Genomic DNA, 14,740 nt, shown 5'->3' with positions numbered 1-14,740 from the left:
ATTGTTAATTAGTTTGCACATTATACTAAATTAGCTAGAGTTGTAGACAATCTAGAAGCTTATTAAAAATGCAGAAGGATCCTGATTAACTGTAGCTTTCAATCAAGGTAAATGTGAGGTATTGCATTTTGGAAGATATGGTAGGAGTTGTACAGTGAATGCCAGAGCCCTGGAGAGTGTTATGGAACAGAAGCACCTGGGAATGCAAGTGCACAGTTCACTGAGATAGGTTTCTCAAATATATAGGGTGGTGAAGAAATCTGGCATGCTGGCCTTTATCAGTCAATACATTGAGTACAGGAGTTCCAAAGTTACATTGCAGTTATATAAGTTGTTGGTGAGGCTGCACTTGGACTATTATATACAGTTTTGTTCTCCCTGTTATGGGAACAAAGTTATTAAATTAGACAGAATGCAATAAAGATTTACAATGATACTGCCTGGTCTTGGGGCCCTGAGTTACAAGGAGAGGTTGCATCATTACCTGGAATGCTGGTGATTGAGGGATAACGTGATAGAGATATATAAGATCATGGGTGCATGAATGTTGTCTTTTACCTAGAGAAGGGTGTTAAAAACAAGAAGGCTTCAGTTTTAGATTGCTAGTGAGAGATTTAAAAGTGATAATGGGGGCAACTTCTTCATACAAAGGGTGGTGTGTATTTGAAATGAGCTACCGCAAATAGTAGTTGACTTGGCCATGTTAACAACATTTAATAGCCTTCTAGATAGGTACCTAGATGGAAAGGTTTTAGAGGGCAGTGGGTCATATGCAATCAGTTGGGTAATACAGTCAGCATGGACAAGTTGGGTTATAGGACCTGGTTTCATGCTGTAGAATTCCAATAATCTGATTCCATGGTAATAAGGTGAAACTGGTTTACAAACACATATAAATATTTCTTAGTATGTTCACCTTTTATTGATTTATACTGAAATCATAGTCATTTTCAAGATTCTATTGAAGCCCCATATTGCTTCAAGTCTTTGCTTGTACTCTCTTGTTCTTCTTTCACACTACCTTAGCTCTAACATTAAAGGCGGTTCGTCCAAATACAATGTCTTACTGTCTCTCTCAATGTTATTGAAAGCCAACTGAAAAACTTCCTTTTCAATTATCTTTCATCTCACCACTTCACTCTCTATCATCCATTCATTTTCGCCTTGCCTTTTGACCATTTCAGTCTCCAAAGTGCAGAAAATATTTGTAAAGACATTGATTATTCCTGAGCTCAAAAAACTTTGCTGTTTTATCCAACTGCTATTCATAATGGTAGTAAGAATCAGCGGATTGTTCAGTTTTTAAGGGAATCATAGTTATACTGAAGCTTGTCTTTTACAACAAACATAAATAAATGATTCCAGCAAGAAGTGCTGAATAAGAATCAGTTACAGGTACCTGTGACAACAACGTCTCCTCCATAATCACCATCAGCACAGGTGCACCACAAGGCTGTGTACTTAGCCCTCTGCTGTATTCACTTTGTACTTATGACTCTGAGGCTAAGCATGGTTCCAAATTATATTTGAGTTTGCAGACAACACCACTGTCATCGGCCAAATCAAAGGTTGTGATGAATTAGCATATAGGAAGGAGATTGAAAATCTGACAGAGTGCTGCCACAAGAACAACTTCTCACTCAATGTCAGCAAAACCAAATCATTGATTATTGACTTCAGGAGGAGGAAACCAGAGATCAATGAGCCAGTTCTTATCGGGAGATCAGAGGTGGATATGGTCATCAACTTTAAATTCCTCACTGTTTTCATTTTAGAGGATCTGTCCTGGGTCCAGCACATAAGTGCCATTATGAATAAAACACAGCAGTGCCTCTACCTTCGTAGAAGTTTCAGAAGACTTTGCATCTGATTGAGAACTTTAATAAACTTCTATAGATATGTGTGGAGAGTATATTCATTGGTTCCATTAAGGTCTTGTATGGAAACACCAAAGCCCTTGAACAAAAATGCCTACAGAAATAGTGGATACAGCCCAGTCCATCACAGGTGAAACTTTCCCCTGTGTTGAGTACATCTATACAGCTCACTGTTGCAGGAAAGCAGCATCCATCATTAAAGACTCTCCCCACCCCCATACAGGACATGCTCTCCTCTCGCTGCTGCCATCAGGAAGAAGATACAGAAGTCTCAGGACCCATATGACCAGGTTAAGAGACAATTATTATCCCTCAACTATCAAACTTTTGAACCAAAGGGGATAATTTCACTCAACTTCACCTGTCCCATCACTGAATATTTCCCACAACTTATGGACTTACTTTCAGGGACTCTTCATCTCATGTTCTCAATATTCATTTACTTATTATTATTATTATTATTATTATTATTATTATTATTATTATTATTATTATTATTATTATTATTATTATTATTGTTATTATTGTTGTTGTTATTTATTTTCTTTCTTTTTGTATTTGCTCAATTTGTCATATGCATTTTGGCTCTTTTTTCGTCTTGTTGACTGTGGTCTCTCATTAATTCTAATGTGTTTCTTGTATTAACTCTGAATGCTTGCAATAAAATAAAACTCAGGATTGTATATGATGACATATATGTACTTTTATAATAAATTTACTTAGAACTGTGAACTTTTTTCTTTAATTTGGTGTGCTGAGGCCTGTGAATGTACTTGTATCTTACTGGCTGAAGTCACAAATTCATCTGCATTTATTAATTAAAACATAAGACCTTGAGGGTTTTTGATGGGATGAATGTGGAAAGAATGTGTTTAAAAAAAAGGATCAATTATCGGAGTACAACTTCCACATAACCCAATATTATTTTTATTAGGTGATATTGAAGAGATAAAACTGAAACTCAAATTGAACAAATATCAGAAAGAATTTATAAAAATTGCTTTGGCAGTAGCCAAAAAGACTATTGCAGTTACTTGGAAATTGGATTCATACTTAAATATGGACTGTTGGAATAATGAAATTTTTAGCTGCATTCCACTTGAAAAAATTACTTATAATTTAAGAAATAAATATGATATATTTCTGAAAATTTTGCGCCCTTACTTACAAAAGATAGGATCAAATATATAGGTGCTCCGAAAATAAAGTTATTAGTTATCTGGGCAAAAATAAATATATATATTAAAGTTATTTTGAATTCCATGGAGCATGTGGGGATCTTCCGATATCCAGGCAATCTTTCTTTCTTCTTTCTTTCTTCTTTCTTTTTTTTCTTTTAGACAGGGATGTAAAGGGGGGGGGATGGTTAAGGGGAGGGGGGAGGACTGATATATATATCATTATTCTATTTCATGTAATTATCTTAAAAAATCAAATAAAAAGTTTATAAAAAACAAGGATCACTCATTTTAAGACAAAGATTGGGAGATGTTTCTTTTTCTCAGAGAGTTTGAACCTTTGAAACTCTTTCTTCAATTGTGGTGGCAGCAGAATCTGAGCATTTCTAAGGTACAGTTAGATAAATATATTAAGGAAGGAGGTGAATGATCCTTGTGGGTAGACAGGAATGCCAAGTTACAATTAGATGAGCCAGGATCTTAAATGGTGAAAAGGCTTGAAGGCTTATGTTCATAATGAAGTATAAAGGACTGCTGCTATAGATTTAGCTACTTGAGCTGAGGGTTTTTTCCTCCTGCAAATTTGCACAGTGCATTTTATTTTATATGTGGCTGCTTCTGTTAGAAGTAGCTCATTTTCATTTTGATTATTGATATTTTAGAAACATTTTGTCATTGAAGGGATAATGGCACACAATGAAGACATCAGAAGCTAGGAGTATATTCAGACTAACAAGATAAAAATGTCTGATCCAAATACTTGGCTCACTTCAGCTTGAAAAGAAATTGGCTGTTTACATTTCTGTCAATAACAACTCTTAAGCTTATTCCTTGCAATATTGATGTAAGCAGAAGAGTTTGACTTCCACTAGAAACCTTTGTATAGTGGCATCCTCTAAATTAACTGATATTAACATGTATTTTGACTTGTTTTCTAATTTTTACAGTACTTTACAAATATTAGACACGTAAAAAAATTCTGTAAAGTGAAGATGCTTTCAAAAATAATGAAATGAGAAGGGTCAAAATATCAAAAATATTAAACAATAGAAAAAATCTAAATCAAGTCAATATTTTGTGTGACCACCCTTTGCCTTTAAAACTGCATAATTTCTCTTAGGACCACTGTCGTGCAGTTTTATAAGGAAATCAGTTGATAGCTTGCTTCACGCATCTTAGAGAACTTGCCACAGTTCTCCTGCAGATCTTGGCTGTCGCACTTGCTTCTGTCCCTTCAGGTAATCCCAGGCAGCCTCGATGATGTTGAGATCAGGGCTCTGTGGAGGTCATACCATCTGTTGCAAAACTCCTAGTTCTTCTTTTCACAGAAGGTAGACCTTGGCCATATGTTTGGCATCATTGTCTTGCTGTAGAATGAAGTTGGGACTGATCAGATGTCTCCCTGATGATATTGCATAATGGATGAGAATCTGCTTGTACTTCTCTGCATTGAGGATTCTACTAATTCTGACTAGATCACCTTAATTTGCAGAAATGCAGCCCCAAACCTTCAGCAAATCTTCGCTGTGCTTCACTGTTGGCTACAGGCGCTCATCTATGTTGCACCACCTGCTCTTCTACAGACAAACTGCTTCCTGTTTGAGCCAAGATTTTCAAATTTTGATTTGTCAGTCTAAAGCATTTGCTGCCATTGTTCAGCACCCTAGTCCTTGTGTTTTTGTGATTAGGTAAGTCTCTTGGCTTTGTTTCCACTTTGGAGGAATGACTTTTTGGCAGCAACTCTTCTATGAAGACCACTTTCGATAAGACTTCTCCAGATTGTTGAGGGTTGTACTTGGGTCCCAGAGGTTTCTGTGAGTTCAGAGTTGATACCCATGTTACATTTCTTCTGACTCAGAAGGGATATCTGTTCGATGTATCTCTCATCTGCTGTACTCAGTTTCTGTGGCTGAGCATTGTTTCTGGTCCTCAACATTGGCGTTTCTTTCTGTTTCTTTAGAAGAGCTTGGACAGTTTATCTTGAAACTCCTGTCAGTCGCAAAATTTCTGCTTGGGGGGACCTTGTTGATGCAAGATGACCACTTTGTGTCTTGTTGCTATGCTCCCTTTTGACATGGTGTAATAATTGATGAGGTGAAAATTGAACTGTTACATCTGCCACACACTCACCTTTTAGTTTTGTTGTCCTTCACCCAGTTTCATCCCTTCTACACCCATTTCTGTATCAGTTTATCAGTTTAGTTCATTCATCTCATTATGTCATTGATCATTAACACCTGTTCGTTATCTTTGTTTAGTTATACACTGGGCTATATACCTACAAAGTAATATTTTTAACAATGCTCTATTACTTAACATGTTACTTTCTTTAATGAATTACAGAAATTTTTCCATGACATTTTGATTTTTCAGAAAATTAACATTTGGAAGTGTAAAATTTACTCTTTTCCACTGATGCACTAATGTAGAAGATAAAAGAATAACCATCTAATACAAAATTTAAATAAAAAATCAAGGGTGCCTAAGACTTCTGCATAGTACTGTACATGAAGTTCAAGTTCAAGTTTAATTGCCCCTCAACCATATACGTGTATACAGCTAAATGAAATACCAATGGAATAACTCCTCTCAGGCTTCCAGATAGTTACAGGTATCGATTTTAAATCGATGCTTTGATGGCAAACTTTGCCATCTTCATCAAGGATGATGCCAGGGCATATCTAGTCCGGTGGCATATATACCACCATCATTTATCCCTCCTGATTAGTTAGTCTTTAGTCAATGATATTTCTGCTGTGCCACCTTGTTTACAATTAAATTCCTGTTGTTACTTAGAGGAAAACCTTCATTTAATTCAAAAATTTTTTCTCTAGTTTTATTTCAATGGCTTACTTCACCAGGCAGTCCCAAAAGCCATTGGTGTGGCAGAGTGGTTTTGTGCCATCAAAGTCAGTTCTATGGCCATTGCAAATGCAATGTTCTGCTACCCCTGATATCTCCAGGTAACCCAAATGAATACAGCTTCTGAGGTCTTTGATGTGGGTTTCCATCATGCATCTCGTCTGGCTGATATATACTGCTCCATATTCACAGGACATCCTCACAGAGAAACATCATTCCTCTGGGGCCAAGGTACAGAGCACAGTGCATATAGTTTCCATAGCACAAACAGTTATGAAATAATATTAGCACAAGTCTCTGAGTCGCATGGCCTGAAATTGATGGTGCATGGGATGTTGTCCTAGAGCCATGTTTCTGTAACAAAAAACACAAAGTAGTACCTCATGTCACACTGGGTCAGCCATATATGAAGCTTGTTTTCCAGGGAGCAAATGCTGGAGAGCAGCACTGGTGGGAGAGCAGGCTTGCAGGGATCAAACCCCCCCACCAAACCCAGTAGGTAGCATGACTGCTGTACCTCTCTTCTCTCCTCCAGCACCTCTCCCCTGAGTGGCTGTAACAGGCCTATTTCCACTTTGGCCAGAAGAAGAGATTAAACTGGGTAGCACTTTACTCAACTGCAAAGACAATGAATTAAATGACCTCACTTTGTGATGTGAATGTCCTATGATTACACTATCATTTCATTAAGAACAACTTGCTTGAAAAGGTGTAGTAATAATTTCATGTTTTTTAAGCATTAAAATCTAATGATGTTAAGAATGATTTAAAGGAATAATGGCATTGCAGGTCAGTCTGGATAGATTGTAAAATAAATTGCAAAATATAAAACACAAACTCACCTGAAATAGTAACTCAGTCTTTTGATAAATAAAATGTTAGTCATGTTCATGAAGAACTTGAGTAAGTGCAGAAAAAAAGTCTTTAGCAGGAGAACAGAGCCACCATAAGTGCTTACATCATATATAAGTAGATAAGATTAGTGCAAATGGTTGCAAAAAGCTGTGTGGAGCAATTCTTCAGTTCAGCATTGGTGCAAATCAGTTATGGAAATATTGTTGTTGTTTCTTTCCGCGTCTTGGTGGCAGTCTTGCTGTTTCTTTAGTATTTTGTCTTTTTTTTATGAGAACGAAACTGAGCATGGGAAGGGGCCAGTCGGGTTCCAATCCATGACCGCTCACCTGAAGTCTGGAGCAGATGCCACTACACCAGCAATTGGCTTTATGGACATATAATAAATTCATCAAAGTATCTTTATTTTCTCCCAACTAATTAAAAACATGAGCTCCTCCTGTTCACTGTCCTGGCAAGGCATAATTTTTGTACAAATAAATTGCTCAAGAAATCAAGAAAAGACCTAAATAATGTTTCTTAACTCTGTATTTTCCCTTTCCTTCCTCCTTGTCCATTTTAGCATTTAAGTTGCTTTGTAGGTCCAGTAATTTAATTATAAAGGGAGTACTGATTAAACTTCATTTAACTATCATCATAGCAATGTGTTCCTAGCAATGATTACAGAACTGACCAAAATTAAATGAAGTATTTTAGAATGTGACTGTTTGACAAAATACAAAACATGATAAGTGAATGTGGAATCGTACATAATGCCCTGGTGAATATTTCTACTGCTATGCTGTAGGTATTTCATTCTAGCAGTTCTGTAAGAAAAGTCTGTTCTGCTTTCAACCTGTTTGGGTTTGAGCTGAGATAAGAGGCTTTGTTGTTCAGCTTAGGAATGTGCTGTCAACCAATCAGGATGGTGGAATTGAAAGAAGGTTCTGGAGAATGCTGGGCGGAGAGGTTTTTCTAAGAAGCTCTGGTGTGGGTTGAGGTCTTTTTGGCGGGAGCTGGGAGAAGACAGAAGGGAGGATGGCTGAGGATGAAGGTACTTTGTGCAGATGAATGGCTCCAAGGAAGAAGGACCAACACTCCCATGGTAGACTCGTTTATTCAAGATGGATTTTGAGTGATATTTGGAAGGTGGCATGTGCTTTCACACTGACCAAGGGTCCTGTGCATGAGTTACATTCAAGTTCAAGATAAGCTCCAACTTAAGTGCATCTTTGACTGTTTAAGAATAATGGGCCATTTTTGTTCTTTTTCTTCTTTCTTTCCTTTAATAACTGCTTGCTTAAGTAACATTCCTAAATATACTGTGTTTATAATTGTCTGTTATTTCTTGCCGACGGGCAATTGCAAGGGGCAGTAAATCACACAAACCGGGGTTTGGGTGGGTGAGACATCCCAACCTGATGGGTTTGGCAGGACCAAAGTTGTATACTCCCTAGACATAAGAAGCCTGAGAAGGGTGGGTTTCTCCCTGCAGAGTCTAGTGGCTGTTAGCGAGGGATGCCCAGTAAAAAATGGTTTCAAGTATTAAGTCATGTTCCTGATTTGATCCAGGACAACAATAAAGAGTTTTTATCAATACAAACAATTTTAACAACATACAGTATTAATGAAATAGTCTTTACTGTGCCTTATTTCTATAAATTCTGTTGTTTCCTTGACGACAATTGCAGATGCTGCCATCACCATGGGAATGGTTCTTCTAAATGAAGCTGCAACATCTAAAGGAGACGTTGGAAAAAGACGAAGTAAGCTATGACCTCAATTTATATCTTAGTTCATGGAAAATACTTCAAACAACACCGTGTTAAATATGATATGAAACCAAATATTTTACTAAATGATCTACTCTGAAGTTTAAATATTGGCCTTGTTCTTATCACTTACTCTTGTACTCTTTTCCACTCACTGGGCACTTATTAAGTACCTCCTGTACCTAATAAAGTGGCCACTGAGTATACGTTGGTGGTCCTCTACTGTTGTGGCCCATTTATTTCAAGGTTTGATGTGTTGTGCATTCAGAGACGCTCTTTTGCACATCACTGTTGAAACACATGCTTATTTGAGTTACTGTCCCCTTCCTGTCAGCTTGAATCAGTCTGGCCATTCTCCTCTGACCTCTCTCATTAATAAGGCAATTCCACCCACAGAATAGGTGCTCACTGGATGTTCTTTAAGTGTTTTTTCACACCATTTCTGTAAACTATAGACACTTGTGTGTGAAAATTCCAGGAGATTTGCAGTTTTTGAGATACTCAAACCCACCCCATCTGGCACCAACAATCATTCCAAGGTCAAATTACTTAGATCATATTTCTTCCCTGTTCTGTTGTTTGGCCTAAACAACTGAAACTCTTGACCATGTCTACATGTTTTTATCCATTGAGTTGCATTAAATATTTGCATTAATGAGCAGGTGTATGGGTGTACCTAATAAAGTAGCCACTGATTGCATTTAATGGATTGATATTTGGGAGAGCAATCACTGGAAAATTGTTTATCTTCAATCATTTAAAAATGATTTTCAAATTATTCCAGGACCTGAGGGAATCACTTAATATTATGAATAATGGATTTTTATTATTAAAAAGAATTTCATTTGGCTATTTTTGTTCTAACAAAAAAGCGTTGGAAAGTTATCTGACAATTCTCTTTCTCAAGTATACTAAAGGGTACATCAGAATGACTTTATTTCATTATAAGTGAAGTTCTGTGTCAATAAAGATTGGAAGATAGATTGCAGGTCTATGATTCATCTTCTAGCAAAGCCCATTGCAAGTTTAGGTGAAAGTTCAATGGACTAATGAGGCCAACAACAGAGAAGGTAGGGTGTCTAGGGTTGGATCAATACATAAGATTCAAAATAAAAACAGAAAATGTTGCAAGTACTCAGCAGGTTAACTGCATCTATGGAAGAGAAACAGTGTTAACACTTCAGGTCAAAAACCTTTTATAAACGTTGTTGTGAAGTGTGAACTCCGTTTATCTTCACACAATACAGCCTGATTTGCTAAGTATTTTAAGCATTTTCTGTTTGTTTCCAGCAACTATAGGTCTGGAATTGATTTTCAAATACCTAGATTTATGCTGCTTTCACCCCTTCCTTTAGTATTACAGACCTAATAGGACAGAATTTTCATTTAAATAACATTGAGGTTAAATTGCACTGCAACTTTACACTAATTTTGCCTAACCACTAAAGTACATTGACTGATGTGAAAGGGGTTTATAGCATAACAGATAGCAAACAGTTTTTTTAATATACTTTTTTAAATGTAATTAGTTATTGCCAATGGACACACTGGGTACTGAAAATTGTCTATTAGAATTCTGACATCCCTTTCCTATTGTTGGAATTAATTGAGTTATTGTTGGGGGCTTTCAGAATTATTGCTTCTTTCCATGCTTTCCCCCTGTTATTTTAAATGTACTGTTCTTTCTTAATCCTTTCAACATTAATTTAATAATCCTTTAATCAAATTAATTAAATTGATATATGGATGTAATGAGATAACTTCACTGAAAATTATCAATCTGCAATTCCAGCAATTGTAACACAAAAGTAAAAACCTAACCATTTGAGAGCAAGTCTCACGTTTGAGAATTTTGACCATTTGTTGAAATTAATAATATTTTTGGACTACTTGGGTGCGTGTGAGAGTTAGACGAGCATGAATTTCCGGAGGAACTGGTGCAAGGGGACAGGGCTTCAGATTTATGGATCATTGGGATCTCTTGTTGTATGACCTGCACAAAAGGGATGGGTTACACCTGAACCCAAGTGGACCAATATCCTCGTGGGTAGGTTTGCTAGAGCAGTTGGGGAGGGTTTATACTAATTTGACAGGGGAATGGGAACCAGAATAATAGGGCTGAGAATAGGATAGTTAGTAAACAAGTAGATGCAATCTGTAGAGAGACTGTCAGGAAAGGCAGGGAGGTGGTATGGCAAAACTGTAGACAGTGGGATGAGTTGCAGTGTAACATGGGAACAAAATTGAAAAGGATAATGAATACTGGACAAGAGCTGTTATATTTGAATACAGTGTAGTGTAGGCCTCCGTTATTCTCGATAGACCATGGATTTGTACCTTAGAAACTTTCTAGGACGCAAGCCTGGGCAAGGTTTTTTTTAATGGAAGACCAGCTGTTGCCCAAGCTGCAAGTCTCTCCTCTCCATGCCACCAGTGTTGTCCAAGGGAAGGGCATTAGGACCCATACAGCTTGGCACCGGTGTCGTTGCAGAGCAATGTGTGGTTAAGTGCCTTGCTCAAGGACACACACGCAGCCTCAGCCAAGGCTCGAACTAGCGACCTTCAGATAACTAAACAAACACCTTAACACTTGGCCACACGCCAACATTTGAATGCACTCGGTATGCTGAATAATGTAGATGATTTTGAAATGCAGTTAGAGATTTGTAAGTAAAATATTGTGGGCATCGCTGAGTCGTGACAAACAAGATCATTACTGGGAGCTTAATATCCAAGGACATACATTGTATTGAAATGTGAGGCCGCTTGGCAGGGGGATGAGGTGACTTTATTGGTAAAAAAATGAAATGAAATTGTTAGCAAAAGTTGACATAGGATCAGATGATGTAGAATTATTTGTAGCTAGCATTAATAAACTGCAAGGGTAAAAAGACTCTGAGGGGAGTTATATATAGGGCTTCAAACAGTAGCCAGACTGTGGGATACAAATTACAACAGGTGACACGGGATTTCAATATGCAGGTAGGTTGGGCAAATCAGGTTAGTGCTGGAATGTTGATGCAAAAGGGATGAAAGCAGAACATCAATGACTAGAGATTCTGGGAGCAATTTGGAAGGCACAGGATAGAAATATCCCAAAGAAGAAGTGTTCTAAAGGCTGGATGACAGAACCATGGCTGACAAGTGAAGAGAAAGACAACATAAAAGCAAAAGCGAGGGCTTATAACAGAGCTCATAAAAACTAACACAAGGCAAATTAAAAAACATAAAGAGGGATGAAATATGAAGGTAAGACAGCCAATAATATCCAAGAGGATACCAGAAGTTTATTTTCAGATATATAAAGATTGAAAGAGAGGCAAGCGTAGATATTGCACCACTGAAAAATTATGCTGGGAAGTTCATAATGGAGGACATGAAATGAGTAAGTATTCATTTATGAAATGAATAACAAACAAATTGAATAAGTATTTTGCATCAGTCTTCACTGTGGAAGACACTAGTGGTATGCTGAAATTTCAAGAATGTCAGGGGACAGAAGTCAATGCAGTTGCTATTACTTGGGAAAGGGGGCTTGGGAAGCTTAAAGGTCTGAAGGGTCCCGGCCCAAAACGTCGACTGTACTTTTTCTCTTTAGATTCTGCCTGGCCTGCTGAGTTCCTCCAGCATTCTGTCTGTGTTGCTTGGGTTTCCAGTATCTGCCTATTTTCTCTTGTTCGTGACCCTCTTCTTCTTTTGTTTCGAAGCTTCAGAGGTGGCTGATAAGGCCAGTGTAGGCATCACAGTTTCTTCCACAGATAGGACAGTCATTGCTTGGTGGCTAGTTTGCAATGTGTTAGAATATTTCTGATGCATTTGCAGGCCTTTAATGTGTTCCAGATTATGGACTCGAGTTTCTCAATACCACGCTGAATATTCCTTCTCTACTTTGTCTGGTTGTGCACCAGAAATTCCCAGGACTCAAGGGAATGTTATTTCTTTAAACAGCTTTGATTATGTTCTTGAATATCTTCCTCTGTCTGCCTGGAAATGTCTTCTCAATTGATTTTAGTACGCTGGAGGTACATCCTTGGAACACCTTGGATATACGAGACACCATGGAGATTTTAATATCAAAGTTCAAATCACCATCTGTTTTTATCAAAAATCCTTATGTAAGAGTATTTGAGAAAGAATTGCTTATGCTGTGCAGATTGTTCCCCTCCATGGTACTTGATGATACCTCTCTGCCTTTTTTTCTGCCACAAACCAACCTGTCAGTTAGTCACAAAGTCTAGACAAAGACTTTCCATAAGATTGTTAGTAGCTTGAAAGCAGAATCCTTGACATCTAGAATAAAATCGAGAAATGCTGGAGATAGACAGCATTCTGTGGGGAGAGAGAAAGATTGGTTTTGGATAGTCAGAACTAGCAAAGTGAAAATCCTAGTGTGTGTTAAGTTGCGGAGGGAGAAGAATGCAGAGAATAAAGGGAATGTAAACAATAAGGCAGAGATGATGGATGTCCAGGTGGCACATGCTCTTAGTGTCTTCTAGTAAATCCATGAATTAAAAAAAAGTATGCTCAGATGTTGAGAATACAACAGTTACCCAAGATCTAAAATAAAGTTAATGCTGGAAATGTTTAACAGACTAAGTATCATCTATAGAGAGAGAAAATCTGAGATAAGGTAGATATTATACAGCAGAATAGGCCAATCCTGACCCAGACAGAAGATAATGATTGTTTGAAACTACTGAATTCAACAAATAATCTCTGGATTTGCCATGTGCCTAGATAAAAGATGAGGTGATATTCCTTGCACATACAAAAGATTTCATTGGTGCAGTGTAGGAGGCAAGACACAAACATATTTGAATTGGGAATGGGTCCCAATTCCACCTTGGTGCCAACAGTCCGTATTGCACTGTTTTGCTAATAATGTGGCCCTTTTGAGTGACTTTCACAAAGCCAAGTCAAAAAACATCAAGATTGTACTGATCTTTTGTGAGAGAATTAGTCTTTTAATCTCAATAAAACTGTAGGTATTTATATGGTTAGTAAAAGTAAGACATTTCTTTTTAATGTCATTGATAAATGGCTCTTGAATAAAGATGAGATCCTGAGTATTTTTCTATTCAGAATCACACTTGTGGACTTAACAAAGGTGTTCTGCAAAGGAGATCACTCAGTCTGCAGATGCTTTTATACCAGAGCAACACACACAAAGTGTCAGAAGAACTTAGGTCAGGTAGCAACAATGAGAATAAATAGTCAATGTTGCTTGTTTTGATGCTTCATCAGGACTGGAAAGGGAGGGGCGAGATGCTGGAGTAAGAGAGTGGGAGGGGCAGGAGTACAAGCTAGAAAATGGTATGTGAAATAGGTGAAGTCAGGTGGGTGAGGAAGGGGGGCATGAAATAAGAAGCTGGGAAGTGATAGGTGAAAAAGGTAAAGGGCTGGAGAAGAAGGAACCTGATAAGAGAGGACAGTGGACCATGGGAGAAAGGAAAGGAGGAGGGGTAAGAGGAGGAGTATAGAGGCAGGTGAGGAGAATAGGTAAGAGGCCAGAGTCAGGAATTGAAGAAACTGGGAGAGTGAAAAATTACTGAATTTGGAGAAATTGAGGTTCATGCAGTGAGGTTGGACGTGACCTCAATAGAATATGATGTGTTGCTCCTACAACCTGAGAGTTGTCCCATTGTGGCAGAAAAGGAAGCCAAGAGTTGGCACATCGACATAGGAATGGGAATTAGTATTAAAATGGTTAGTCACGAGGAAATCCTGTTCATTGTGGATGGAGCAAAGGTACTCGACAAAGTAGCTCCTCACTCTATGTTGGGTCTCACAAATATAGAGGAGTGCTCTTTGGGAGCACTGGTTGCAGTAGACAACCCCAAAAAACTCGCAGGTGAAGCGCTGTGTCACTTGGAAGGACTGTAACAAACTTGCAGGTGAAGTGCTGTACCACTTGGAAGGACTGATTGTAGATGAGGGAGGAGGTGAATTGGGAAGGTGTAGCACTTCTGCTTGCAGGGATAAGTGACAGGAGGGAGATTAGTGTGGAGGGGTGAATGGACAAGGGAATCACAAAATGTGTGAGCCTTGCAGAATGCAGAGAGTGGGATGAGGTCCTGCTGAAAGCTTTTGGCACGAAATGTGGACTGTACTCTTTTCCATAGATACTGCCTGGCCTGCTGAGTTCCTCCAACATTTTGTGTGTGTTGCTTTGATTTCAAGCATCTGCAGATTTTTTTCTCGTTTGGGATGAGATAAAGAT

The 14,740-nt window shown here is 38.0% G+C and overlaps 1 protein-coding gene across 3 annotated transcripts in view; it reads left to right on the top strand.

Annotated features, from left to right (window-relative positions):
• The window catches only part of tusc3 (tumor suppressor candidate 3), a 383,950-nt gene that overhangs the window by 248,493 nt on the left and 120,717 nt on the right, over window positions 1-14,740 (top strand). For all 3 annotated transcript variants that reach the window (XM_073064598.1, XM_073064600.1, XM_073064597.1), the window contains exon 8: window positions 8,440-8,514. In XM_073064598.1, the coding sequence (XP_072920699.1) occupies window positions 8,440-8,514 (75 nt within the window). The remainder of the gene's footprint in view (window positions 1-8,439; window positions 8,515-14,740) is intronic.

This window comes from Hemitrygon akajei, chromosome 13 (assembly GCF_048418815.1).
Source record: "Hemitrygon akajei chromosome 13, sHemAka1.3, whole genome shotgun sequence".
Taxonomy (NCBI): Eukaryota; Metazoa; Chordata; class Chondrichthyes; order Myliobatiformes; family Dasyatidae; genus Hemitrygon; species Hemitrygon akajei.
The sequence above is the reverse complement of the archived record's forward strand: the minus strand, read 5'-3'. Positions and strand labels throughout refer to the sequence as shown.